The sequence below is a fragment of the Peromyscus californicus genome, unplaced genomic scaffold (genome assembly GCF_007827085.1).
Source record: "Peromyscus californicus insignis strain IS unplaced genomic scaffold, ASM782708v3 Scaffold_5__1_contigs__length_169319896, whole genome shotgun sequence".
NCBI classification, from domain to species: Eukaryota; Metazoa; Chordata; class Mammalia; order Rodentia; family Cricetidae; genus Peromyscus; species Peromyscus californicus.
Window position 1 is genome coordinate 49,280,276 of NW_026294573.1, and position 26,150 is coordinate 49,306,425.

Below are 26,150 nucleotides of genomic sequence, written 5' to 3' on the forward strand. Positions count from 1 at the left end.
TCCTCACACTCAGCCCCCAGAGACATGAAGTACCAATGCTATCCCCTCTGGTGAAGGCTGAGCTAGCTCTCAATGGGGCTCCAGAGAACTTTTATGGCTGTTCTCAGATCATCTTCTTGGCAGATGTCTATCTCACTAACTAGACTCTAAGGTCCTCCTGCACAGGGGTGTGGCAAGGACGGATCCTTATTAAGTGCTCCATCACTGAGACCACTGACCACAGCATGACGGAGGAGCAATCTCAATAATGTCACCTAGTGAATAAACACAGTTTTACTCTAGAATAAAGAAAATGGAAATTCATCATGAGGGTAGCTGTGATTAGGGAACTTCTCTGCATGCTACCTGCACTGAATCACTCATGAACTTAAGCAATATTTTCCTTAAAGTAGAGTTAATTTGCATAAAACACTTTAGTATTGCTTTACTAAAAACTGATGTGGCAGGCATGATAATTCAAAAACTCACCATTAATTGTTGACAGATGTATCAATAAAATAATCTATTGGTATGTTTTATGGCTTGATTGTCTTTTAAAATGCTTAATTCCATCTATGATATCATTTGGATTAGTAAAAGAGCATAGGTGAAATTTTTAGTTCCTCCAACCTTCTGAATATCATGAGGAAATTGAATTCCTGTGCTTTATCCTAAAAGGGGGTGGAGTCAGCCTTCAGACCAACTGTGTTAGCACAACAGTACTTACTCTGGGGAACTGCAGTTCAGGGTAGGAGTAGTCAAAGAGTGGATGAACCTGCAACCTTTAGTCAATACTGAGAGCAAGACCTGCCAGGCCTGTGTTTTTATAGGCAGAGCTCTCAAATCACTGTCAGATTTGGTAATGCTTTGCCAGTTGACCTCCAGTCTCGGGATCTTTGTTGTGGTCAGCTTGGGGAATTTTGCCCTTATTGATTCAGCTGTACAATAAAAAGGAAGCTGTATCTCCTACAGGGAAGAAGGTCTTCCTGCAATCAACTCTCAGGATAATTTTAGCTCTTCTACTCAACTGATAGCCTGAGCCATCTGTTTAACCAGCTTAGAGGTTCTAGGTACCATTTAGACTGAATAAGAACACGTTTCTTCTTGCTCTTTTGTCTGCTGAGAAAAAAAGGTCTTTTGCATGACTCTTCAGGAAAATAATCTCATAGGGTTTGTTTGTCTGTCCCCAACCCAACACAAGGGCATTTATACTTTTTCCTCATGCCTGCCCCCAACCCTTAACAACACTCAGCTCCAGGCAGAGCACAGTGAGTGTGTGCTGAATGATGGATGATTGACATAAGTGCACATTCTGCTTAAGTAGGCTGTGGGAAACTCCATTAAATAGCAAAGGAAAAAAAACATAAATGTAGTTTTTCAAGCATCGTGTACATTTTTATTTCTCACAGAAGTAGGATTGCAGATACTTCTTTCTGCTTATTTTCGTGTATGGCTAAAATCTCAAGAGGAGAATGCTATCTATAGCACCAAAAAGAATCAGCTTGGGTGCCTATAAATAAATTAGCTGTTGATTGAAATGGTTTTTTCTTCTGTCTGTACCTACCAGTGCCTATCAGCAAAAGATAGCGCATTCAGATTATGTGACTACTCAGAACTCACTGGCTTTTCTCTTCATCACAGAATCTTAGTCTTAGGTAGTATTTTTCCCTCCTGACGCTGAGGTTGTTAGAGCAAATGGCTATTTCTGAGTTACAGAAAGGCTGCACTGCACAACAGAACTACACACAGAATTATAACCTAATGGTTGTCAGAATCGGCTCTTGCACGGTCTGACCATTAGCTTCTGCTTAGAGTTGAGCAGTGGCAAATCCACTCTGTCAGGTTCTATGGATTTTCTCTTAGTTCAGAGAATAAATATTTACTCATTTCTGGTAACAAATTAGTAACTTAGTTCCTTATATGTGAATGGCTGTGGTACTCAGTTAATCCCATCATCTGACCTACTGGGTACACTAAGGGTAGGTGCACCCCACTTTAAGGAGTAGCACAGAATAAAGCAGATGACTATGAAATAAATGAATGGGGTGCACCTTAGTGTGTAAGTGACTCTCATTGTTGAAGGTTTTCTTCCAAGATTCCTTTAAAGTTTAGTTCCTATGGAGTATTAGAATGATTGTTTACATAGAATCAACTGATGTGGGTGTAACTGAAAAGGGAAAGTGCAGCTTTATTGTCATCTGAATTTGCTGCTAGTTGTAGTTCAATAGAATATATGTATATATATATGTGTGTGTGTGTGTGTGTATATATATATATGTAAACTAACTTTAAAAGCTAAGTAAGTCAAATGGGTTCAACTGGAATAAATGCACTCCTAACTTAAGCAGTTATATAAAAAGAGATCAGTCACTAAGTGTAGAAAGTTTACAAAGTTTCTCACGAAGGTTTCTAAACCTTCCACTGTCAAAACTTGAAAATATTTTTCTACTTATAATTCAGCAGGATAATTGTGATCCCATTTTCAACTTGCCATTGCCCCACCTCAGAGATTACAGAGAAAGGCAAACAGACTCTTGTGGGCTTAGCAGCACTTGTCTAAATTTTGTCTTGTTAAAATAGAACACAACTCTATTTCTTTGGAAGTACCCTTGGCTTCCATAGAAACCACCCTAACTAGCCTCCGCCTCCAGGCTGGTGTCTCATTGAGCTGCATCCTTTCTTGCTTGAATATACTTGTGGGCTCCTCCTGGCTCTGTTCTGAGGTTCAACCAGCTTGGTCTGCCTTTTCAGTGTTGTTTCAAGCCTTCGCTTGTCTTCTTGTGATTTGGGACAGCAGTATTCCTTCTACCCCCAAGTGAATCTGACTCCACTAGATGGTGATTACTGGAAGGTCTGTCTTTAATTTTCTGTTTACCTAGGGCTTACTTCTCCACCAATATTCTAGTAATAACTCACTTCTTTGATGACCCTACTGGATTCAAGCATATCTGTGTTGCCAGGGCAAAGCATGCACACATGTATAACTGTTGTAACACCCAATTTATAGTTGCTCAGTTAGTTTTGGGTTCATCCTATCTGATAGTTATACAACTTTCATTTCCAGAAACCCAGTGCAGTGGCTGATAAATAACAAGTGCTCAACACACATATACTGAAAAGATGCGTAAATCAACCATTTCAAAGGATAAGTGAAAAATTTAAAAGTGCATTGCAGCTAAAAAAAAAGATAGGAATTTTCAATCAACAGTGTTAACCAACTTACAGATAAGGTAAAGTAGACAAGATGGGATTGTTTGTATATGTTGAGTTCTTTGGATCAGATTCTGTGCTAAGTACTTTTATGTCTTATTTAAACACCACAGTCAACATATCATACCCATGTTATTTTTTGAGCTTGCTTTTGGGGTGCTTCATTTGTGCCTGGACCTGTACTGACGCTTCTTATTGGGTCCCATTCTTCACAACACATTAAGACAAGCACTGGAAACTCATTTGCTATCAAGAAAACTGGAATCCTCACTCACTCCAACTCAAAGAAGCTAGACTTTCTAGCTGTATGGATTAGGTTCATGTAGGCAGTCCTATCTCAATGGACCAATATCACACTCTCCAAACTGTGACGCAGCTGTCCACTGAGCTTCCAAAGGCATTTCATCCCCAAAGGGGATTTGTGATCAAACAAACTTAATTCAACCTTTCTCTTCTTAAAATACGTCCACTTTCTAGAAAATACAATTACATTGTTCACATAGCATAGTTCTGAAATCTAACAAGTGTTTCCTGCCCCGTGCCATTTCTTGCAGAACAATGATGTTTTGCTCAGGGAAGCACGTGACTGCCTTAAACTGATACAAAGGAGATAGATAATATAAAGGAGACGGAAGTGGGGTTACTATTATATGTTGAATTTTTTGGACCAGATACTGTAGTACTTCTATATCTCATTTAAAGGCCATAGTCAGACACATTTATACTGAAATAGGAGTAAAATAATTCTTTTTTAAGCCAATTAATCAAATATCTCTTTAAAATTCAACATTTCTGAAGGAATGATAGTAATTCTATGTTTCTGTTCCTTGCGTACCTCCTAAATTCTAGAATAAAAAAGATGTTATCAGGAAAAATTGTGGTTCGAGGTATGAGGACAAATTATGTTCAAAATGAAGAATCAGAGTGCTGTGATTCCCTGATTTACTCATCAGTATTGCTGAAAGGGAAGGCAGTAAGGAGTCCCAGGCTAGATACTGTGTAGGTCATTATGCCAACCATCCTCTTCTATCCTCTCGAACCACTGTATGTAATGCTCCACTTTAAAACAGATGCCCAAATTCCTTTGGAATAAATGAATCTGGAATTGTTCAATGGCACAAATCAGTTATTTTCAAACCAACAAGTATCTGCTTGGCTCTGGTCTGTGACATTCTTTGTCCCCCACCCACCTGTAATTTCATATTTCATGAAGCCATTAGCCCTCAAAATGGAGTCACAGTTCACAGACAACAGACATATTTTAAACAGTGCAAACTAATTCAAGTCTCTTCTATATTTCAGAGGTATACAATGACAGCTTGACTGTACTGTAATAGTAGAGTGGCTTGCCTAGCATGTGTGAGGCCCTAGGTCCCATCCCCAGTACTGCCAAAATAAACAAACACAAAGTACAAGATTAAAAATATAATCCATAAATGACGTAAAATATGTATTTAGGCATGGTTTTAAAAGTCTTTACAGTTTTGTAATAACTGCCCATTACCATCTATTTCTTTTTTTGTGTGAGAGTTTAATAGATGAAAGATTTATAAATAAAGTCTTACTTTAAAGTTCAAGTCAAGAAAAATTAATATTCACAAACTTCACTCTGGCTTGAATAAGCAGATTACTTATCACTCTGGAAAAACTCCATTCAATTTATTCTGTATTCCTAAAATTAAAACAAAAATCAGAAAGTAAAGAACTTTTACTATGCTCAAAACATTGTGTAATTTTACAAAGTGCATATTTCCCCCCAAGCATCTGCTTATTCGGAATTTCTCATCACTCATGTTTAAGTATGAAGCCACCTCCCAGTTCTGTTTGTGAAGTGTCAGATCAGGTTTGTGGCTACAGAAACACCTACCATATCCACGAGTGTCGCCTGGGAGGAGGCAAGTCGCTCACGTGCAACATCCTGAACGCCGATACACTGTCAGCCCCACCGCTCAGCAACTTAGCTCATCTCCATGCATTTCCCTGTGTTCTCGCTGCCGGAGTTTCTACTGAGCTCTTTGTCCGTTCATTTTTCTTTCTGATGGCATGCCACTTTCCATTGCAGAGTAGAGATCGTTCCAATATGAGTAGGAATGACTTAGCAAACGACACACAAGGTTGCCGAGGACCATCACGAGTAGCTTTCCTTTAGAAATCAGATGAGAAAACTGACGTGCAGCCAAATCAGCATGAGAGCTTCCCGTGGGGTGTGTAGACTGCATGCAGTTTACCTCAGCGAAGCAAAGAAATTGAGTATCCGAAACTGCAGAAAACCCCCTTTAAACAGTATTCATTTTGTCCCTCGCTCTGCATTTTCTCTTCCATGCCCGGTGATAGGTCAGCATGTTTGGGGGTTTTCTTTTAGCCGAAGTTCCCAGTGCTCACATTAATCAAATGAACTCTCTCTTTCCACCCTTTGCATTACATTTTGAGCTATTGAACTCCCTGTCAGACTCGTTCTGCATTGTTTAGCCTATTCAGTTCACGATGAGAGAACACCTAACACACGGGGTCAGGTTTCCTGAATGACATGTGTTAGACTACGGCCAGGGAGAAACCCTGGAGAGATTTTTTAAGTCCTTTTCATTGCAGAGGATTACAGAGCAAAGAAAATGTCTGTGTTACACAAAGAAATAACAGTGAGACTGGAATAATGAATTCAACTTTCAGGCTTCGGTGGGCTCTCCTGGCTGCTCTCAGCATGCTGGTGAGCATTTAAACTTCTACCTCTGGCTCGGGAAGCTTAGGCTCTCAGTAGATGCAATGGTTCTTCAAGGCACAGGATCACCATTAACTCAGCACAGCAAAAGAGATTCAAAGACCCTCCAATTGCCCCAGGGAACCAAAGTGATAAAATAGACCCCAAAGACATTCCACAGGGAGGACAAGGGTACCAGCAGTCTGGATCTTAGGGTAGAATATAGCCATTGTTTTACTGGCAACAGCAATCTGCAGTCATATGAGAAGGTAGGGTTACTTGGTTTCATGTTTTTCTCTTGGTTGGGGCTTTATTCTTATTTATCAACATTTTACATTCCAATGATCGGGTACTTTAACTGGATCCAAGTTTCTGGAAGGGTTGCCTGGTTTATTCTATTTTCCTCCACTTCTTTGCTTCCTAGCCCTCATTATACCTCAGAGAAGCTGATCTTAGTAAAGAACTCATTTTCTATGATGGCAACAACTGGCATGTGTTTGTATGTATGCATGTATGTATATGTTTATGTATGTGAGAAGGTCAAAGATTAGACACGAAAACCAGTTTTTTAAGTGGATTTTGTGCTTGTGACCTTGTGTCACTACAGTTTGCTATCAGATAACATCCAGAGAATTACTTTAAAACCCAAATTGCAGGACATCCACCAGTCAGAACTTGGCGCGCTCTCTCTCTCTCTCTCTCTCTCTCTCTCTCTCTCTCTCTCTCTCTCTCTCTCTCTCTGGTTCAACCAGGAGCTTTTGCTGTTCCTATATCATGCTAGGAATTCTCCTGCCTCAGAAAAATTTCAGTGGCCATTCTTCTAGTTTAAAAAAAATGCTCTTCTCAGCTAGGAGCCATGGTGCACATTGATACTCTCAGTACTTGTGAGTCTGAAGCAGGAGGATTGAAATGAGTTCAAGGCCAGCTTAGACTACTGAGTGAGACCTGGTTTCATAAACACCACTAGCAACAAATTCCTCCAAGCCAAACCAAGTTTTCATTCATGTTTTCTCAAGTCATTGCTCTCAGGTCAACGGCTTACAGAGGCTGAGCCTGGCCATCCCGCTCCTGCAGTCTGTACTTGCCTATCTCACCTCTCCTAGCATCTGTCACTAACATACAAGTTCATATACATCATAAATTTGTATCATTGCACAAGGACACCTCGGGAAAGAGAGGGTATGAGTAATCCTCTCACCGCTTAATTGTCAGGGTCTACTTTACTGCCTAGCATAATGTAGGTGTTCAATAAATGCTTGCTAAAAATTAATTAATTCATACATTAAGATGAATGCCAGTCCATAGGATTATGGGTGACAAAACAGAAGATGGTTGGCTTAATTTGTAGTTAAATGTAAGTGATTTTCATGGAAGCAATATTCTGAGCCAAGACAACTCATGTCCAGGATAATGTGCATGCACTCGCATGTAGATGCACATGGAGACCGGAGACCATGTCAGGCATCATCCTTAATAGTATTTTTTTAATTTTATTTTTTGAGAAAAAGGTCTCTCACTAAACCTGGAGTCACCAATTTTGTTAATATGGCTGGCTGATGAGCTCTCTCCTGTTTCTTTCCCCCTAGCCCTGGAGATACATAACTATGCCATTGCAAACATATTATGCACAGGGGCTGGCATCCAAATCCAGGTCCTCATATCCTCACACTTGTGCAGCAGGCATTTTACCAACAAAGCCATCTCCCCTGCCCCAGAGTAACTGTGGTTGGAAAGACTTTGTTTTTTCTAGTGGTAAGGGAGTCCATCCATACACTTATTGAGCAACCCTCACCAGGGAAGAAGGATGCACTGGTGACTGAGGTTCAGATAACTTACCAGCTAGCAAGGTGACTTTTGAATGCTACTAAAGGATTGCTTTTAGGTGAAAAAGGAAAGATAAATTTACAAAGACTACCTGGGAATCTTTGACAAGAAGTTTTTAAAGATAAAATGTGGCTAATACATCACATTATTCACACGAGTTCATTCCTGCAGCCACAGTAACAGACTAGGATTTTAGTCTAGAAAAGAGGGTAATAAGCAAAAGATCACCTTATTTTCTTTTGCCATTCAAAGGGATTAACAAAAAAGCCTGTGCTCCTTTTATTGTAAATAAAACCTTAAGATATCTTCCACTTGCTGTGCAATATTCCTCTATAAAGTATCCTATTTCAGTATATTCACAATTGTGTACTGATCACAACTATCAAATTTCTTAATACTGTCATCATCTCTAAAGAGAGCCAGTTTCCATCCACTACCACCTCTAGTCCCTTTTCTATCCTGAACACATCACATACATTAAATCATACAGTATATAAATATATAATATAGATCATATTTGTATACTCATATACAAATATATGTCATATTCATATTGTCTATATACAGCATTGTTGTGATGGTTAGTTTTAATTGTCAACTTGATGCAGTCAAATACCCTTGGAAGAGAGTCTCAATGAAAGATTGTCTACATGTCTACATTGACTAAATTGATGTGGTTAAAACCCAGCCTACTATGAGTAGCACCATTCTCTATTCAGGGGATCCTGAACAATGTAAAAATTCAGCTGACCACAAGCCTGCAAGCAAGCACATGCACACATGTGTTCATTTCTCTCTGCTCTAGACTGTGAATGTACAGTTCCTGGTTTGACTTACCCACAACAATGAACTCTAACCTGGAACTGAAAACCAGAGTGAAGCCCTTTCTTCCATGAATTGTTTTTGTCCCGGCAACAGAAATGAGACTAGGACAATTGCCCAAGTACGATATGTGGTTTCCTCTCACTCAACATGAAGGTTCGCTTATGTTGTAGTATGTATAAACATCTCATTATTTTGTGTTATCATAAACGATCTCATCGATGTACATCTCATTTTATGTTGACTGCCACTGCAGTTGCTTCAGCTTTTAGCTATTATTAATGATCACTCACATCCAGGTTTCTGTATGGATACATGCTTTCATTTTTCGCTTGAGAGAATCTCAGAATGAAGCCACGAGATTATAACACAATTATTCTAATGTCTTGAGGAACTGCAACCTTCTTAACCATCATGTAAGAGTTCTAATTTCTTTGTATCCCCTTGAGCATTTGCTATTGCCTGTCATTTTAGCTGTAGACATTTGAGGAGGTGCAAAGTGATCATCTCATTGTGGTTTCGGCTTACATACCCCAGATAGTGATATCCTGCATATTTTGATGTGGATGCTGGTCACTTGTATATCTTCTTTAGAAAAATGAAGATTTAAAATTTCTGCTGAAGGCCTGGGGGCGGGGAGCTAAGTGATAGAGGTTGGGCCAAATCGGCACAAGACCACGAGCTTGGTCCACAACACAGATTAAGAAACAGAAAGTAGCATGAAAACAAACATTTATTTATTTTCTTGTTTTAAAATATTGGGGGATGTGGGGTCTTGTTGCTAGAGTTTCAATAGTTCCTGGTATATTCTGGAAGCAAGTCCCTTCACAGATATATGATTTACAAGTATTTTCTCCCATTCTTTGAGTTATCATTTCAGTTGTTTTTTAAAATCTGTTTTTTGTCTTTTTACTTATTAAATTATGTTCTTCGATGCAAAGAAAGTTTATAATTTTTAATTTTAAGTCTAGTTGATCTTTCTTTTATTACTTGTATATTTAGCACCATGTCTGAGAAACTGTATTTATCCAAGATAATGAATTTATTTATTTATTTATTTATTTATTTATTTATTTATTTATTTATTCATTCATTCATTCATTCATTCATTTATTTATTCTGGGCATCATAATGTAATCCAGGCTACCTTTGAACTCACTGTGTAGCCCAGGGTGATCTCAAATTTTGGGTATCCCCTCTGCTTCAGTCTCCACAGTGCTGGAATTAAAGATATATGTGTCATCTTGTCTAGTTATGAATATTTACTTACTTTTATATTTTTTTAGACTATCTTCACAGTTTCAGCTTTGGTAAAAGCTTTGTAGCTTTAAAATATATGGTTTATTTTGAGTTAATATTTGCTTATGATATGATTAGAATTACAGCTCCATTCTTTTGCACTGTATGAAATTAGTTATCTTGAAATTACTTTTGGAAAAAAACAACCTCAACCCCTGCCTTTGCATTATCTCTACATTTTGGTAAAAAATACAGATTGATCATAAATTTATGGGTTTATTTATGTTGTTTTGATGCTATTCCGTTTATCTCTGTATTTTATTAATAAAATGCTGTTTTGTTTTGTTTTTTTTCTGAGACAGGGTCTTTCTGTGTAGCTCTGGCTATCTTAGAACTCAGTCTGTACACCAGGCTGGCCTCAAAGTCAGAGATCTGCCTGCCTCTGCTTCCTGTGTGCTAGGATTAAAGGTGTGGGCCTCCACCACCTAGCTATAAAATACCATTTTTAACATAACTTTTACTTTGAAAACTCAAACTTCCTAGAGTGTTCTTTTCAGCTTTGTAAAAGGTCCCTTTAATTTCTCTATTAATCAGCTTGTCAATTTTCATAAAAAGAAATTTGTTGTTGGCAAGGTTTGTACAAATCAACTTTGGTATGTATGTAATGCTACGTAAACACTTCCATTTTTCAATCCATGAATATGGGATGCTTTTCCACTTGTCTTTTTCAGAATTTCTTTAACAGTGCTCTGGATTTCAGGGTAAAAGCCTTGAGCATCCTTGGAAAATTTATTTTGAAGTATTTTATTCTTCTTAATGCCATTGTTAATATAGTTACTTTCATAATTTAATTTTCAAGTTGCTCGTTGCTAATGTATAGACTTACAATAGATTTTATGTGTTGTTCTTCTTTTTGAAACTTTGCTCAGCTCCTTTGTACTTTAATTTGTTTCCTGGCTTGTGTGGAGGGGTTGTATGTGTGCCTTGGTATCTCCGATGTAAGTTATTTAACAGTGAAACTGACTCAGCTCAAACACTGCAACTGAAGAAAGAAAAATGTTCCTCGAGTTTCTTGAGAGAAACCGACTGACTCTCCAATGGCAGTCTTAGAAAAATGAAGGAACTCTGATCTGCATCTCTCACCAGATGTTACAATATTAACATGAACACAATTATAGAAATAATAGCAGGGATTTCCTATGGAAGGGACTATATTTTTTCAAATTTATCTCAGTCTTCTAAATAATCCTGTGAAGTAAGGGTCATTTTATACTCATTTTGAAATAGAAACTGAACCTAAGGAAGAATTTAATGAATTTTCATGGCTGCAGTTAATTAATTATCATTGCAGGGACTCACATGTGAGCTACAGAAAACAGGCCTGAGAGGCACAACTCGTACCTGGAGATCTCAGTGTCAGCTGTTGCATTGAGTACTGGCTGGTGTTTCTGATGAAGTAAACCTTAGCTACCTATAACAGTGGTTCTTGGTTCCTTCCTAAGCAATAGCGAGAATCCTCAGGTTTGGGAAAGGTTACATACAGGAAAACTTTATTTCAGGACTGCATCTGAAAATAGCTCTCTTTGGCTTTCTATTAAAGCATGTTCTGCAGATGGACAGGATCTTGGTTTCAGGCTTGGCTGCCCCTCAGTAAGCCTTTAGTGAACAAGCGGTTCCACTGAGTGGTGATCACTTGCGGTTCCACTGAGTGGTGATCACTTGCAACACCAGTGGGGTCCTCTACTGTCTGGCCCAGAGCAGCTGGCATTGCTTAAAAGGGACAGCACTTGTTTTCGTCACCAACCTTTAAACTTACTACTGTTAAATGACATCAAAAAATTGATTTCAATGTGAAGAATTTTAAGCATCAAAACATGACTCAGTTGGCTGAAGTATACTACAGTAAATGCATTTCTGAACAAAATCCAATTATTTGAAGTTTTGTTTCTAAGCAATCTCCTTTATGAGTGTCTCTTTAATATGAAAAATCAGGACCTGTGCCATTTTACTTATAAACAATAAAAGCAACAACGATGCTGATTGTGAGCATTATAGAATCTTATCCAAACAAATATGCAAATAAAATAGAATTAGTAAATGCAATTCTAGAGTTTCCACAGGACTTTCTCACATATCGTTACATTTAGTTGCCACCACTTATTTCCATTTTACAGATAAGGAAACTGACATTCAGACTCAGTCTCTAAAAGCACCACCGTATCAGATTTTATGCCAGGTATTACAGATCCCTATAATCTACCAGTACACCTTATCTACTACTTGAAGCACCTTTTGAGATGAGTATTGCTATTTCCATTCTGCAGATGAGTCTGGGGGAGGCTTTAAAGGTGTTCAACACTGTAGCAAATAGAAGGCAGGGGAGGATTTGAATACAGATCTTTACAGTCTAGGTTTGTGCTCTTCCTGCAAGGAAGACAATGACAGTTCAATTCAGGAGATGGTCAGTGACCTTTCTACATGACAGTGGGAATAACTAGCTTCAAGTCATGCTGGATTGGATCTTCTGTCTGTTATAAACAAAAGCACAGTTGTTAGCTCATTGATTATTATCCTAACAATTCATAATCCTTACCTCTTTCTTCAGCTTATTTAATGCCCTTATCACCTCACCTACACACTATGACCAGAAGTCAGCACAGACTAGAAGCAAATTGAGATTTGTAGTTATGGAAAAGTGAGAAGGTAGCTGGCTTTCATATAGCCTGATGCATCCTCTAGCAGAGTTTACTGGATCTATTAGATACTAGCTCTGGATGATTGCACTATAGGGTTTAGAGATGCTCCACCCTCCCCTGTGCCACATTGTTAGGCTCTCTCTCTTGCTCCCCAACTCTGTGGTGTGTGTGTGTGTGTGTGTGTGTGTGTGTGTGTGTGTGTGTGTGTGTGTGTTAGTTGAAAGGAATTAAAGTCACCAGAATGACAAAAACCAAAGTACCCAAGTTGCACAACCCTCAGCACCCAACAGCCCTGTGAAATTACAAGCTTGTCCCTGCACATTATTTTTCCAACAGGGATGAAGTGAGGAGGCAGAAAACCCTCAAAGCATCTCAGCAATGATCTCATAGTCAAAACTTGCGCTGAATATTTGAAGTGTCCATAGACATTCATGGATCAGCTGTGAATAGGGCATATCTTTTTCATCAGTCAAGAGCACTTGGATTAAAAGTAGAGCCCTTTGATGAGTGCTGGCCATGCATGATGAGTGTGACGTGGGCACTGGTAAGTACCAAGGGTTTTAAACAGATTCACATTGACTGTAACAAGTTTATAATTTTCTTGCCATCAACTCTGTTTCAAAGACAATGGCATCAAGTATCTAAAAGATGCAATCATGTGCTGAAGGTCACAAAGCTAGTGAATTTGAGAGCCCAGCCCAGATGTGTTTGCCCGTAAATCACTGATTGTTTATACTGCCAGAGGTCTGAGTGGGAGAGCAGTAGATTTGTGTCTGATCTTGAGAGCCAGGTTGTGGTCCAGCAGCTGTGTGTTCAGGATAGGTCACCAAAGCTCAGTGTCTTCCTCCTCAGATGCAAATGATAACAGAGGCTTGTGATGCTGCGCACAGACAAGCAAACTGTGCCTTTAACAGTTGCAGCACTGATGCTACAGGTGTGGAGGGGAAACGGGTAATTTTCAGGAAAACACCTCACGAAGACTGAAAGACCATCTACATATAAACTGCAAATAATTAGAACTTCTGCGGAAAAGGGATTCTAAAAGGACGAATTGATTTCTTATTCAAATAACTGAGTGCTAAACCAGATACTCATTCAGAAACAGTATTCCTGATATTTTAGACTTGGGCAAGTATTCAAAAGATCCCACAGGGGACAGTTTCCCTCATTCAGTCTAAGAACACAATCCAAAGGAAACAAAAAGGCCAAACTCCTGTGTGTGTGTGTGTGTGTGTGTGTGTGTGTGTGTGTGTGTGTGTGTGTGTATGTGTGTGTGTGTGTGTTGCTTTTCAGATTTTCGTAGCCATACCTATTAGTTTGCATGGTTCTGCATTCTAAACCATCGTCCATACAGGCCCGGATATGCTTCTTGAATTGTTCTGCACTCAGTGTGAAAGCAAGGGTAAGATGCTTATAATAACCTCTCTGAATGATGAGTTTCCAAGACTTAGGGGAGTGTATAATTTCAAAAGGGAAGGAGCTGCCTTTTCATCTTCTAAAAGGCTGCTTGAGAATATTTTTTAATTCCTGCCTGACAGTGCAAGCATCCTTTAGGATAAGACTGTGATCTGGAAATAATAACATCTCGATGTTGCAACAGTGCCGCTCTCTGTACTGCTGGAGGGCCACAAGCCAACTTGGCTCATCATGAAGTCTGATACAGGCACCTCCTCCTGATGAGCTTTGTTTTCATATTTAAATAAATCCTAGAGGCACAGTCGGTAAAACTGGATCTTCAGAGGCACTAAGAATCAATTTGACGTTAGAAAACTTTCCATGGAGGAAAGACCATCAGTGGCTGTTGACTCGAACCTGGCCATTTTACAAATAAAGAAACTTAGCTCATAGACTTGTATGAGGCCGCTTGGACAGCTAGAACCTTTTCCCAGTTTTGTAGATAAGTTAGAGACTTGTCCCCATTAAAAATGACACTAAGTAGATTGTGTCATAAGCTTAACTCTACTTACTGAGTGCTATATAAAATAATGGCAATTTAGTGTAGCACACAGAGAGGTAGTTACTGGAACCACACAGACCTGAATTTAAATTTCATTTCATTTCTTAATTGGTAACAGGTAATTTAATTTCCTGTGCTCTGAGGTTTGCAACCATAATGTGAGGATATGATATACTGCACTATTTAAAAATTTTGAATTTGTGAGTGCCAAGCAACTAATTAAAATGGGCATGACCAAAACAGAGGAACGATTGGGCCATTGTAATAAGTGAAGCCATTGTAATAAGTGAAAGAGTAGAGGCAGTGCCAACCTCAAGGAAGACTGAATAGGAAGATTCACCACTTCCTGGTCCCTATCTCTGCTCTGTCTCTAGTCTCTATATGTCAAGCATGTCAAGCAAGGTCTGCCTATCAGTCCATCTCCTCTACACAAGGGATACAGCCATGCACTGTGCCTCAGCCTCACGACGAGAGGGAGGGATGCTTTCCAGCTTTAGTCTTTATTGTAAAAGTCCCATGTGACAGCCTTCATTTGCTCGTTGCTAGCCGCATGGCAATTCTTCCAGACAGGAGGTGACAACTTCAAAAGTCCCTTTTGAAACCTGAAGTATGTGGATGAGCAAGAGAAACCTCTTCCCTGAGGGAAGGGTGGTGGTTATTCATGGCCAGGATAACTACTATAGGTCCAATAGGCACCTACTATAGTACCTACAGTACTATAGGTCTACTATAGGTACCTAACTCAGGAATGCCACAATCAAAGAAGATGATGGACCTAAAATGCCAGGCACCTTATTGGAATACAACAAATCACAGCTGCTTATTTGACTACAAAATTTCTGAAGTAATTTTAAATGTGTATCAGAAAAGATACAGAGTGTGTTAAGAGTCTCCAGGGTAACCTGTAAGTGACAAAGGTGACACTACCCAAGTGTGCTAGGGTTTAGGACACTAGGCAGAATCCTCCCTGTCACTGGGAACCATGGTGCTTTACAAAAGGACTGACCACAACAGCTTTAAAGTTCATGTTTTCTCTTCTGATCTCCACTAGGCCAAAATATAAAACTCCAAGAACAGGTTCTAGAAAAAAAAATACTGATCTCTCATAAGAGTGGGAAGGGAGGCCCACTGGATGGTTTGGCTTTTCAAATAATCACTCTGGAGAAATGACTGCAGAAGAGAGGGCAAGAGTAAACAGTCCAGTCAGTGAATATCCCAGAAGACAAGCCTGGTATTGACGAGGCTTTACCAGTAGAAGAAGTAGGGATCAAATCCCAGGTGCATGTGGATGGCAAGGCCTGTAGACTGGCTGACTGTGAAATGCTCAGCCCGAGGAAAAGGCAGTATCGGGAGTAACATGAAGAGTTTAGCCCACACTGTGAGAAGTAGATTACTGCTTGCTTCACAGTAGACTCTTCCCAGGTCCTACTTTGGGGATGTGAGCTTGAGATCCTCGTCCACAGAGGGCAGATGCTGCTGTGTTCACAGATTTGAAGCTGAAGGAAAAGACTGAGGTGGAAAATGTGATTGTGGCAGTCATCAGCTGACAGACAACATTAAATCCAGAGTTCAGCTAGGACCATCTTGGATGTGAGAGCTGACAGACAGGAACTGAATTGGGGACCCTTATGTGTCTGCAAGAGAAGCATCTGCTGAGACTGCTAGGGAATCAGTGGGGCTGACTGTCGGAAGCTAAGAAAAGCAGTGTTTGCAGGAGGCACAATGAATAGACAAGACGGTTGATCCCGATGATGATCTTGCTAAAAATCAATGCCTGTGGAATTGTGAGCATGAGAATCAGGTTGTAAAGTCAAGACAGTGAATGCAGACAGCTCATGGGCATAGGGAAGAGGCATGGGGTTTACTTCAGATAAGAGGTGTGGCATCTGCTGAGAATACTGAGAACAGAAGCATCAACAAAATATATGTATACTGAAGACAGAGATCCAGTGATGCCCTAGGAATTGAAGTTTGAGCACTATAATAAATGTGTGTTATAAATTCCAAAGGCTGTACGAGAACCAGGTATTTAGTAATAGGAACTAAGTGAACCTTTAGTCTAATCTTTTTCAAACTGCATCTCGCAAAACACTGCATCATGTCCCCATTTCCAGTATTTATGATGACATCATAAATGTTGCCCTGATGGCTTCTCATTTGTGCTCAGCTTATAATAGTTGTGTTGTCTTCCACAATAATAGCTATTGAGTGTGAAAAGTGAAGAAATTGTTGGTGTTCCAATGAGCTCAGCTTTTTCAGCTTTTTTCACTCACTCATGCCTATCAAATCTAAAGTCAGATGAAAATGCAGATGTTACTTGTGAATTCCACTGTAAGGTTGTACCCAAAGCTCCTACAAAGAAGGCATCGGTGGATCTTGAGACTACCAAGGCATTGTCATCTAAACACGGAATTCAATCAACCTATCTCTTAAATTTATCTCTCTACTCCATCCTTCCCTTCTCTCCTGATTCTTTCATAGGCAAAGTCAAAGACATGTAATGGCATCAATTTCATGAATAACATTGACTACAGGAAACTGAGCAGAGGTAGGACACAAAACCAGAGAAGTTGGTAGCAAATATCTTTTTTAAAAACAATTTGGATTCTAAATGCCTTCAGTGATCATAAGTAGGAGATACCATAGTTTGATCTCTGTTTGGGGAAGATGACTCTTGAGAAGGGAAGACTAGCTGGCAGGTCAGTACTGAGAAGAATGATCAGCAGTTGTTACTGTTAGGGCAGAATTAAGTCTTTCCATGGTGGTAGTATTGTATATGGATGAAAGGTTTCCTTCTAAAACTCTTGGTGAAACTTAAGCCTCAAAGTAAGATATTATAGGTGAGACCAAGTGGGATCCTTAGAGGGGATTAGAATTCTATTCTCATGAATGTGCCCATCCTTTCCTATAACTATTGGATTGTTGGGTTATATTGAGAATTGGTCTACCATCAAAGTCTTTTAGTCCCACTTGGTCTCTCCTTCCATCATAAGATTCTCTGTACCACTTCAAGACTGTCATCAAGAAGACTTCACCAGATTTGGGTCAGAACCTTTAGCCAAAATAAACTACTTCTCTTTATAGTTTACCAAGGATAAATTATGTATTAGCAGCCAAAAACTGCTGAACTGTCCAGAATGTGCCATGGTTCCTGGCATCTTGTTAGTTTTACATACACATGCATGCATGTGTGTGCACGCATACCCCGCCCCCACAGAAACACACACATACTAATCCACTACTGAAAACGGACAAAGCCAACATGTAATTAGCTGTTAGTTAAGTTAAGGCCAATTAATCAACTAATCAATCTGTTGTTCAGTCCTAAATTAGTCTTAAAAATACATTTGTAGAAGTATTAAAATTAGTTGTCCATGAGCTATCTGGGGGGAAACTATGCTTAATGTTGAAATAGCTTGAGGAGGTGGGAATTGGGAGTGGCTATGATGGGTCATGTGAAATAATGAGGAGGCAGAAATAGTGCGCATAGATGTGAAGAAGTAGAAGGGACATAGAGGACAGGCAGAGCAAGGAGAAAGCAGACCAACTCTGTGGAGAGAAGAGACATTATCAGAGACAGAGCTGCTCAGCAAGGGAAAGGAAAACAGTTAATAGTGGACCCCAGTGTTTCCTTGGCTTCTGTCTTAATTTTATCCCTGGTTAGGATGCATCTTACAATTCCAGCCCTGTAGTTGGAGGAAGCTTCTATAAATATGTTTCTTTGCAATCAGAAAGGACTAAGTAGGGAACACTTCTTTAGCTGCGTTTACTCAATTATTTAAGGCTAAGAGGAAGGAGTCATGGATGGGAAGGACAGAGGGGCAGGAGAAGGAGGGGTAGGGGAAGGAGTCTGTGTTTTCATCAGGTAGCAGGAAAGAAGTACTGAATCATTTTTGCCTTTAGAAATAAAGTATGCAGAGCAGTCGTTACACTAGACCCAATGCTGCTAGTTGTTGGGACCTGCAGTTTGCATACTATAGGCAAAAATGAACGAAAGAGCATGATTAATTGTGAAATATTTTATGTGTCAATGAAACATGTAGATGGCAACAGAGAGCAGAGTCTAGAAAAGCCCAGGGACATCATGGTCTCTCTGAGGCCCCTTTTCTTATGCCCTTTCTCTATTTACTGATCAGTTCTCTTTCATCAAGCTGTCCCTTACACGTGCTCAGAGTTCATTCTATAGGAGTGGAAAGACAGTGACAGATACGTGTCACACAGAACTACATGATTCTTCCACAGATCCACAAAGAACATCCTACTAAGTGTTTGGCACTGTGACTGACGTTGAGACCATAGAGGTGAGAATACATAGTCTGTAAGGCCTCAGGCTAGTGGGGAACACAGGGAAACAACAAGATGAAAAGCAAGGAAGGGTGACAGTCCACAATGTATCTGGCACAGGGTGCTATGGGGAGAGAATCCCCTACCACCTTGGTCTTTCAGGGAAGTCAATTCAGCTAACTCTTAATGGAGAAAGAAAGGAAGAAGAGAAGGGAGCCTGAAAGAGACCTCAGCACAGGTATTTAAAATTCCTCCCAGATGCATTTTGTGATAGGTTAAATCCAAACCCAAATAATGAATTACCAGCATGGCATATATCAGGCATCTTAGCAACTGAGCTATTTTTGGACCTGCTGCCCTCCTTCATGCTCCTCGCATCACACCATACACACTGCTCCCCCACAAGTCTTGTGAGGACAGAACTCTAAGCTCCCTGAAAGCCGCTGTCTGGCTAATGCTGTCTTGTTGGCAGGAGTGCTTAGGTGAGGGGAAGCTGAGGGGAAGAGACTACACCTCTCCATCAGGAATTAACTCGGTCTACAAATACCAATGAACACCCACAGTTTGCTTATTTGCCTTCCCCACAAGACTGCAGTTTCAGAGAATGAGAAGCTCATCTAATTGCTCTTTGTATCCTGGGAGGCTGGCACAGGACCTGGCCAACTGAGGATAAAGATGGGTACACAGATGAGAATTTATCACCTGTGGGGAACAAAGATATTAAAACTAAACCAAACCAAAAAATCATGATGTTCTGGAACAATTCAGGACACAGGGCTGGAAAGAGTTGTCACAAATATATTTAAGAACAATATGAAGCAGAGAGACGAGACCTCACACCCAACAACTGTTGGCAATTCAAGGTATAGCATCTGAATGGAAAAGCTGTCCATGTTTAGGAAGGCAAAGGACACTTGTACAGGGAGACAAGTAGAAATACGATACCAGGATGGAAGAGAGAATTCAGGATAGGGATGAAAGATCTAGCACGGCCATCAAAAAGCAGAGAAAAGCTGGACTCTGTACAGAAGTACCAACTAAGTGTGGGCATGAAAGCATGGAAGACATGATGTGGTCAAGAGAGGCTGGAGTTACATGTCAAAGAACCTTGTTACAATTGGTTTTATGTGCCAATTTGGCTAGTTTAGAGTACTCACATAGTCACTCATTTGAGTTGTGAAGAGGCTGTAGATGTGGCTGACGTTCTCCATCTACTTTAGTGAAGTAAGGAGCATTATCCTAAATAGTGTGCAGCATCTCATCCCGTCATCTTAAGAGGCAAGGCAGGTTTCCAAAGAAGAAGTTTTACCTCAAAATGGTAGCACCACCACCTCCCCAAGTTCCAACCTGGTAGCCTCGCTTACAAACTTCAGACTCAATCCCAGCCTAAGTTCCTAGTCTGCCTAGACTATGAAGGTTTGAATTTACCAGATCCCATGATTCTATGAAAGAATTCCTTAAAGTAATGCCATTGTACACACACACACACACACACACACACACACACACACAAACATGCATGCACATACAAGTGTGCAAATGCAGTCTCTTATTTGTTCTGTTTCTGTGGAAAACCCAGGGTAATATGGGCCTTCATATTATAAAGAACTAATCATGCTTAGTTGGTATGCTGCTAATGCCACAATCAGTGCTGCTATGCGGCCTGTCCATCTTTGTCCTGTGACAAGGGAGAAGATAAGAAGCACCAGATCTGCTCCTGTCACTGGCAATCCCACAGTGCTCTTGAGTTTCCTAAATTCTAAGGCATTTCAGTCAACAGCCCTGGGAATTGCTTCCAGACACTGAAAACAAAGCTTGTCACTGGAAAGCTTACAAAATGGATTTTCCATTTCCCCGGTATCAAGCGGCGCTGCTATGATCACCAGAATTCCCAAACACAGCTCTGTTGCATCCAAAAGTCTTCAAGTATAATTATGTATTAAAACACAACAGAATTAGTTTTGTGTTTTCAAAAAGAGATGTCATCCAAATAGATTTTTATCATTTCATTTTTATAGCTACTTTGAGGCTTTTATGGTGCCTTTTTATGAGAGTTCAAAATGTGTTGCTGACATTATAATATTAATTTGTCATTCAGTAGCATTAACTACAATGAGCATTTATCAGAATTGCACCAGGTGTTGTGAGAAATACAGAGAAATATGATAACATCTCAGCTATCCAAAACGAAGGGAAAAATCTCATTCTAGAGAGCTGATCTCTCCACTAATTCAGCAAATTATTTATTACCATGTATACTGTGTGTCATGCACTCTGGCAGCGTTGGGATGAAGAGATTGATCAAGCATAGTTCTTGCCAAGAGTATTTATGAGAGAAAAGGAACAGAAAGATAAACAAAAGTGACCCAGGGTGTGTTACATATTCCTTCCTACTACTTTTTCGGCACAAAAGGAGTCTGTATGGTGAAGGTGATACCAGAGGTGACCCTTAAACCTTAAGGCACCATCTGTCAATTGCACACGAAAGCACCAGAAATTACAGAGCAAGAGCTGTATGCACAATGTTATGAGCTGGTTGAGAAAACTAGATGATCTTGAAAATTGGATGTAGGGGTGTATCGTCAATTTTAACTCTATGCCTGGAGAAGAGGACCTATTTATATGACCCGTTTGTCATGGATGGTGTCTACAGTGTGAGATAAACAGTGATAAGAAATAAACAAATCCAAGAGATGAAGCAGGCCCCACATGAGGGAGAGCCATGATTCTGACAAAGGAGATTCTAACAGGCAGGCAGCAGGGAGTCCTTTAGCTCCTGCTACTTTGCTTTCTAAACTGCATCTTAAGAACCAAACAGTCATGTTCCATTAAACTGCATTGTTCTCTTTCTTGTAAGTTCTTGATCCACAGAACCCTCAACAAAGAAAAATCCCAGAACCAGGTGGTGTCACTGTTGAATTTTACAAAACTCTTAAAGAAAAATGAACACAAATTTTATCAAACCCTTCTAAAAATTAAACAAAAAAGGAAAAGACTTTCCAACTCATTTAATAAAGCCAGCACTATTCTGAATCCACAAGAAAAATATAGGCTCGTATGAACATAGATGCAAACACCAGGATATTAAATCCATAAAACATAAATGGCATTATATACCATGATTAAGAATACAAAGTTGATTTAATATTTAAAAATCAATTGACATAATATGCCACATTAATAAATATTTATAAGAGCACTTGTCTCAGGTACAGAAAAAGCATATGCCAAATTCCACATCCTTTTATGATAAGAACACCTAGCCTACTAAGAATGGAGCAAAACCTCCCTAGCTTAATGAGGCATCTATGAAAATCTAGGGACTAAAGTTACAGTTTAAGGTAGGGTACTTGCCTACCACATGTAAGGCCCTCGGTTCAGCTCCAAGGAGAGAGAGGAGGGGGGATGGATAAGAATCTCAAAACAACTTATAATGAATTAGAACATGACACTAGCTTATCTAGATATAGGTGTGGTTATAGGTATAGGTAGAGATAGGTGCATGTATGGATATAAATGACAGAATTAAAAGCCCAGAAATCAACTCATGTATCTATGAACAACTGATCTTCTACAAAGGTATCAAGATAATTCAATGGGGAGAATAACAGTCCTTTCATTAAATGGTTGCTGAGACTATTGGACAACTATGCATAAAAAGTGTACCTAGACTCCTACCTCAGAGTATATGAAAATTATCTCAAAATGTATCATAGATCAAAACATAAGACCTAAATATTAAACTTTTAGAAGACAACATAGGAGTAAAATTTCAAAACGTTATGTTAGGCATTTTTTCTTATATATAATATCAAAAATACAAGTGGCAAAAGAAATCAAAATACTGTGTTATAAATAATACCAAACAAAAGCTGAACAATAACCCAGAGGATAAAAGAAAATACATATGAGTTATATAACTGATAACTGGATGTAATTATGTCCCAAATATATAACAAACTTGATAATTAGAAAACAAACAATGCAATTTAAAGGTGGGGATTTAATTGCTATTTTTTGAAAAGTATATAATAATAGCTATTAAGCACAGGAAAAGGTACAAGCATTATTCAAGAAAGATGCACTTAAAAAACATAATACCACATCTCTTATACCCAGTGGGATGGTAAGAATAAGTGAAATAAAATAATAAAGCCACAAGGAATTGTTGGTTAAGATATGGAAATATCAAATATTCACTAGTTTTCTGTGAGATTAACTTGTGCATCCACTTTGGAAAAGTTTGTCAATTCTTCAAAAGTAAACAGGGCTACCATATGACCCATTCATGAACCCCAGAGTGTAGAAACAGCCCAGATGTCTGCGAAATGATAAGTGGGTGGACCAAATGTATTATATCCATATGATGGAATACTATTGAACATTTATAAGGAATGGGCCTTGGAGATAATTGTGGAAGAAGATGATCCCACAAGATCACATATTGCTTGATTTCATTTCTATGAAGCATCCAGATTAGGCAAGTTTATGGAGATAAAATGCAGGTCAGTGGTGCCGGGAACTTCTGTATAGAGTGAGTACTGACACATGGTTTCCTTGAAGAACATAGAAATATGTTAAGTTCAGAATCCGGTATTGCCTGCATAATTCTGTGAAAAAAACTATATAAATCTCATGATACAGAAGTTGTAACCAGGTATATTAAGAATACACATTTGCTAAGCTACAGAAAAAGTCAGGCATGAAAGTTATTGAGGGAAATGGAGTTGTAGAAAGAAGAGACTTGCCTTAGAAATCTGTGATCTTTTTCCAAAGAGTAGATAGGATTTGGTTAACAAAGGACCATATCACAGAAAATCCCACAGAAAGCTAGCAAATTATCATAATAATGATACAGATGAGATATGATTCCTCCAAAGAAGAGAAAGTATGTTTATTTTTCTTTTTATTGTCTTGTGCAAGAGTTGGTGGGATTTAGTTTGAGACAGAACCAATAGAGCCTCTGATGATGATATCATATCATTAAGGACACCTGTCCCATTTCAAGGCGGGCCTTTTTAGTCTAGCTTCTCTTGCTGAATGATTTAAATCAGTTCCCAAGCAGATACTTTAAGGGACAAGTAGACAAGAACTGTTTCCTCCACCCAGAAACAAACCATTGCTGCCGTCTATAATTTGCTTATTCCATCACGGAGCTGCACCAAATCTAAGCTGACAAGATTTACTGGATTTAGAAAATAGCTTTTACCCTGCACCAGGCATTTGAACCAGAAAAAGCAACATGATCTGTGTGGACAAATGTTTTTCCCTGAACTTGTGTGGTCCCTGGGGGAAGGCTGTGAATGTGGGCATGTGGAAAGTATCTGGTAACATGCACCAATGGGCAGGAACTCAAGGACCCTCTGCCAGTTCTCCCATGAACTAACATGATTATATTGGTCAAGTCAATTTTGAATCCCTTGCAAAATGGCAGTGAATCTCAACTTACAGGGCTACTGAGTGAGTCAAATATAACAAATGCTGATTGGCTTAGTAATTCAAAACTGGTCTTTGAAGGGTTGGAGAAATGGCTTAACAGTTAAGAGCACATACTGCTTTTGTAGAGGACTCCAGCTCAGCTCCAGTATTCACATCAAGAGGCTCATAACTGTAACTAAGATGTTTTGCCCTCTTCTGAACTCTGCAGGCATTGCACTCAGATGCACAAACCCAAACTCAAGATACATGAATACACTTAATTAAAAATTTAGAGAGAGGTGGGGGTCTCTAAAAAATGATCTTGAAGAACCTCAAGCCCCATATGGATCACTTTCTAAGACTATACTGATGAGTTCCACGATGTGATTTGTTTCCCCCTTCCCCAACGGAACTGTGCCACCTCACACTGGTGGGCTCAGTCAGATACCACAAGTGGTTCACCTATGTTAAGGCTTCTACATGGCTCATAACTGGAGTCATATATAAAATCCTTGAAAACATGGACCTATAGCTGAAAATAAATGTCTAGTCTCTGCAGTGACACACAACTCTGTATCAGAGAAGCTTGTCTTTGCAGGGTCAAATGTCATATTGTGTGCAGTAAGTACAGGGACATGGTTAATTTTTTGGAGCACCAGCCTAAATATAATTTGTTTCTTAGAGAGATGTATTTTAGAATACAAACAAAATTTATATGCCTACCCTTGAGTTTTCAGGTTAGCCAGCAGTTTTGGTGTATGAGGCTTGGGTAGGCATATTTTACACATCTCATCTTAGAGCTCTGTGGGCTGACTATAGGTGTTTACAACACATCGTGAGAGTCAGAGCTCAAAGGGTCTAGTGTAAGCACTGCTCAAGGGAGTTGTGCTACAGTGTTAACTCTGCTGACCTGTTCATGTAGGCGAAGGTCTAGACTGAAGAAGTCCGTCTAAACCATGCTGCCCAAGAGTAACCCTTCCCTATTTCTTGTTCAACATAATGGTCTTGATGGATTACCCTGATTCTATGGGATGAAAATAAAGGCAAAACTGACCAAAAGAAGGTGTTAGAAGTCATTTCCAGGGAGCTGGGTGTGGTGATACATGCCTGTAATCAGAAGGCTGAGGCAGGAGGATCAAGAGTTTAATGCTAGCTTGGGATAAGTTGAGTTTAAAGACAATAGAGCTGTATAGAGAGACCTACTAGAAGGAAGAGGAGAAGAACATTGCAGGGAGGTAGAAGGAGAGGAGAAGGAGGGAAAAAGAGAAGGAGGGAGGAGGAAGGAGAGGAGGGAGGAGAAAGGAGAGGAGGAAGAAGGGGGAGGATGAAGGAAAGGAGGAGGAGGGAGAGAGGGAGGAGGGAGGAGAGGAGGAAGGAGAAAGGAGAGGAGGAAGAAGGAGGGAAGGAGGGAGGAGAGGAGGGAGGAGGAAGGAGAGGAGGGAGGAGGGAGGAGAGGAGGGAGGAGGGAGGAGAGGAGGGAGAAGGAAGGAGGGGAGGGGAGGAGGAAGGAGGAAGGAGAAGAGGGAAGAGGAAGGAAAGGAGGGAAGAGAAAGGAAAGGAGGAGGAGGAAGGAGAGGAGGCAGTTGTCATCTCTGTGAATGCAGCAGTAGATTTATCAAATTCTATTTTAGTTTTACTGACTTTTGTAAAGCTACATAAATATTGCTATCACACAGAAGCCACACAATTTTGTAAAGCACACATGAAATTTGTTTGTTTGGAGGTGGAATATGTGTGTGGAACATGTACGTGAGTGAAAATACGCATGAAAAGGCCAAAAGGAGGCATTGAGTGTCTTCCTCTATTGCTGTTGAACTTACTGCCCTGAGGCAATGCCTATCACTGAACAGGAAGCTAACAGTTTGGGCCAGAAAGCTCTTGGGACCCACTTGACTCTGTCCCCCAATGCTGGAATTGTTGGCATGAATAAAAGCACTTAGCTTTTGATGTGGGTGCTTGGGATCCTTGGGATCCAGACTCAGACCCTCACACTTACAAAGCAAGTGTTCTTACACATTGAGACATC

At 39.7% G+C, this 26,150-nt stretch overlaps 1 protein-coding gene across 5 annotated transcripts in view; it reads right to left on the reverse strand.

The window, feature by feature from the left end:
- The window catches only part of Pde4b (phosphodiesterase 4B), a 540,007-nt gene that overhangs the window by 174,766 nt on the left and 339,091 nt on the right, over positions 1 to 26,150 (reverse strand). The window contains exon 1 of one of the 5 annotated variants that reach the window (XM_052715740.1): positions 5,057 to 5,547. The exons of the other annotated variants lie outside the window; for them this stretch is intronic. Within the exon in view, the coding sequence (XP_052571700.1) occupies positions 5,057 to 5,106 (50 nt within the window). The 5' untranslated portion in view covers positions 5,107 to 5,547. Of the gene's footprint in view, positions 1 to 5,056; positions 5,548 to 26,150 lie in introns of those variants that run through there. 5 annotated transcript variants of the gene reach the window in all.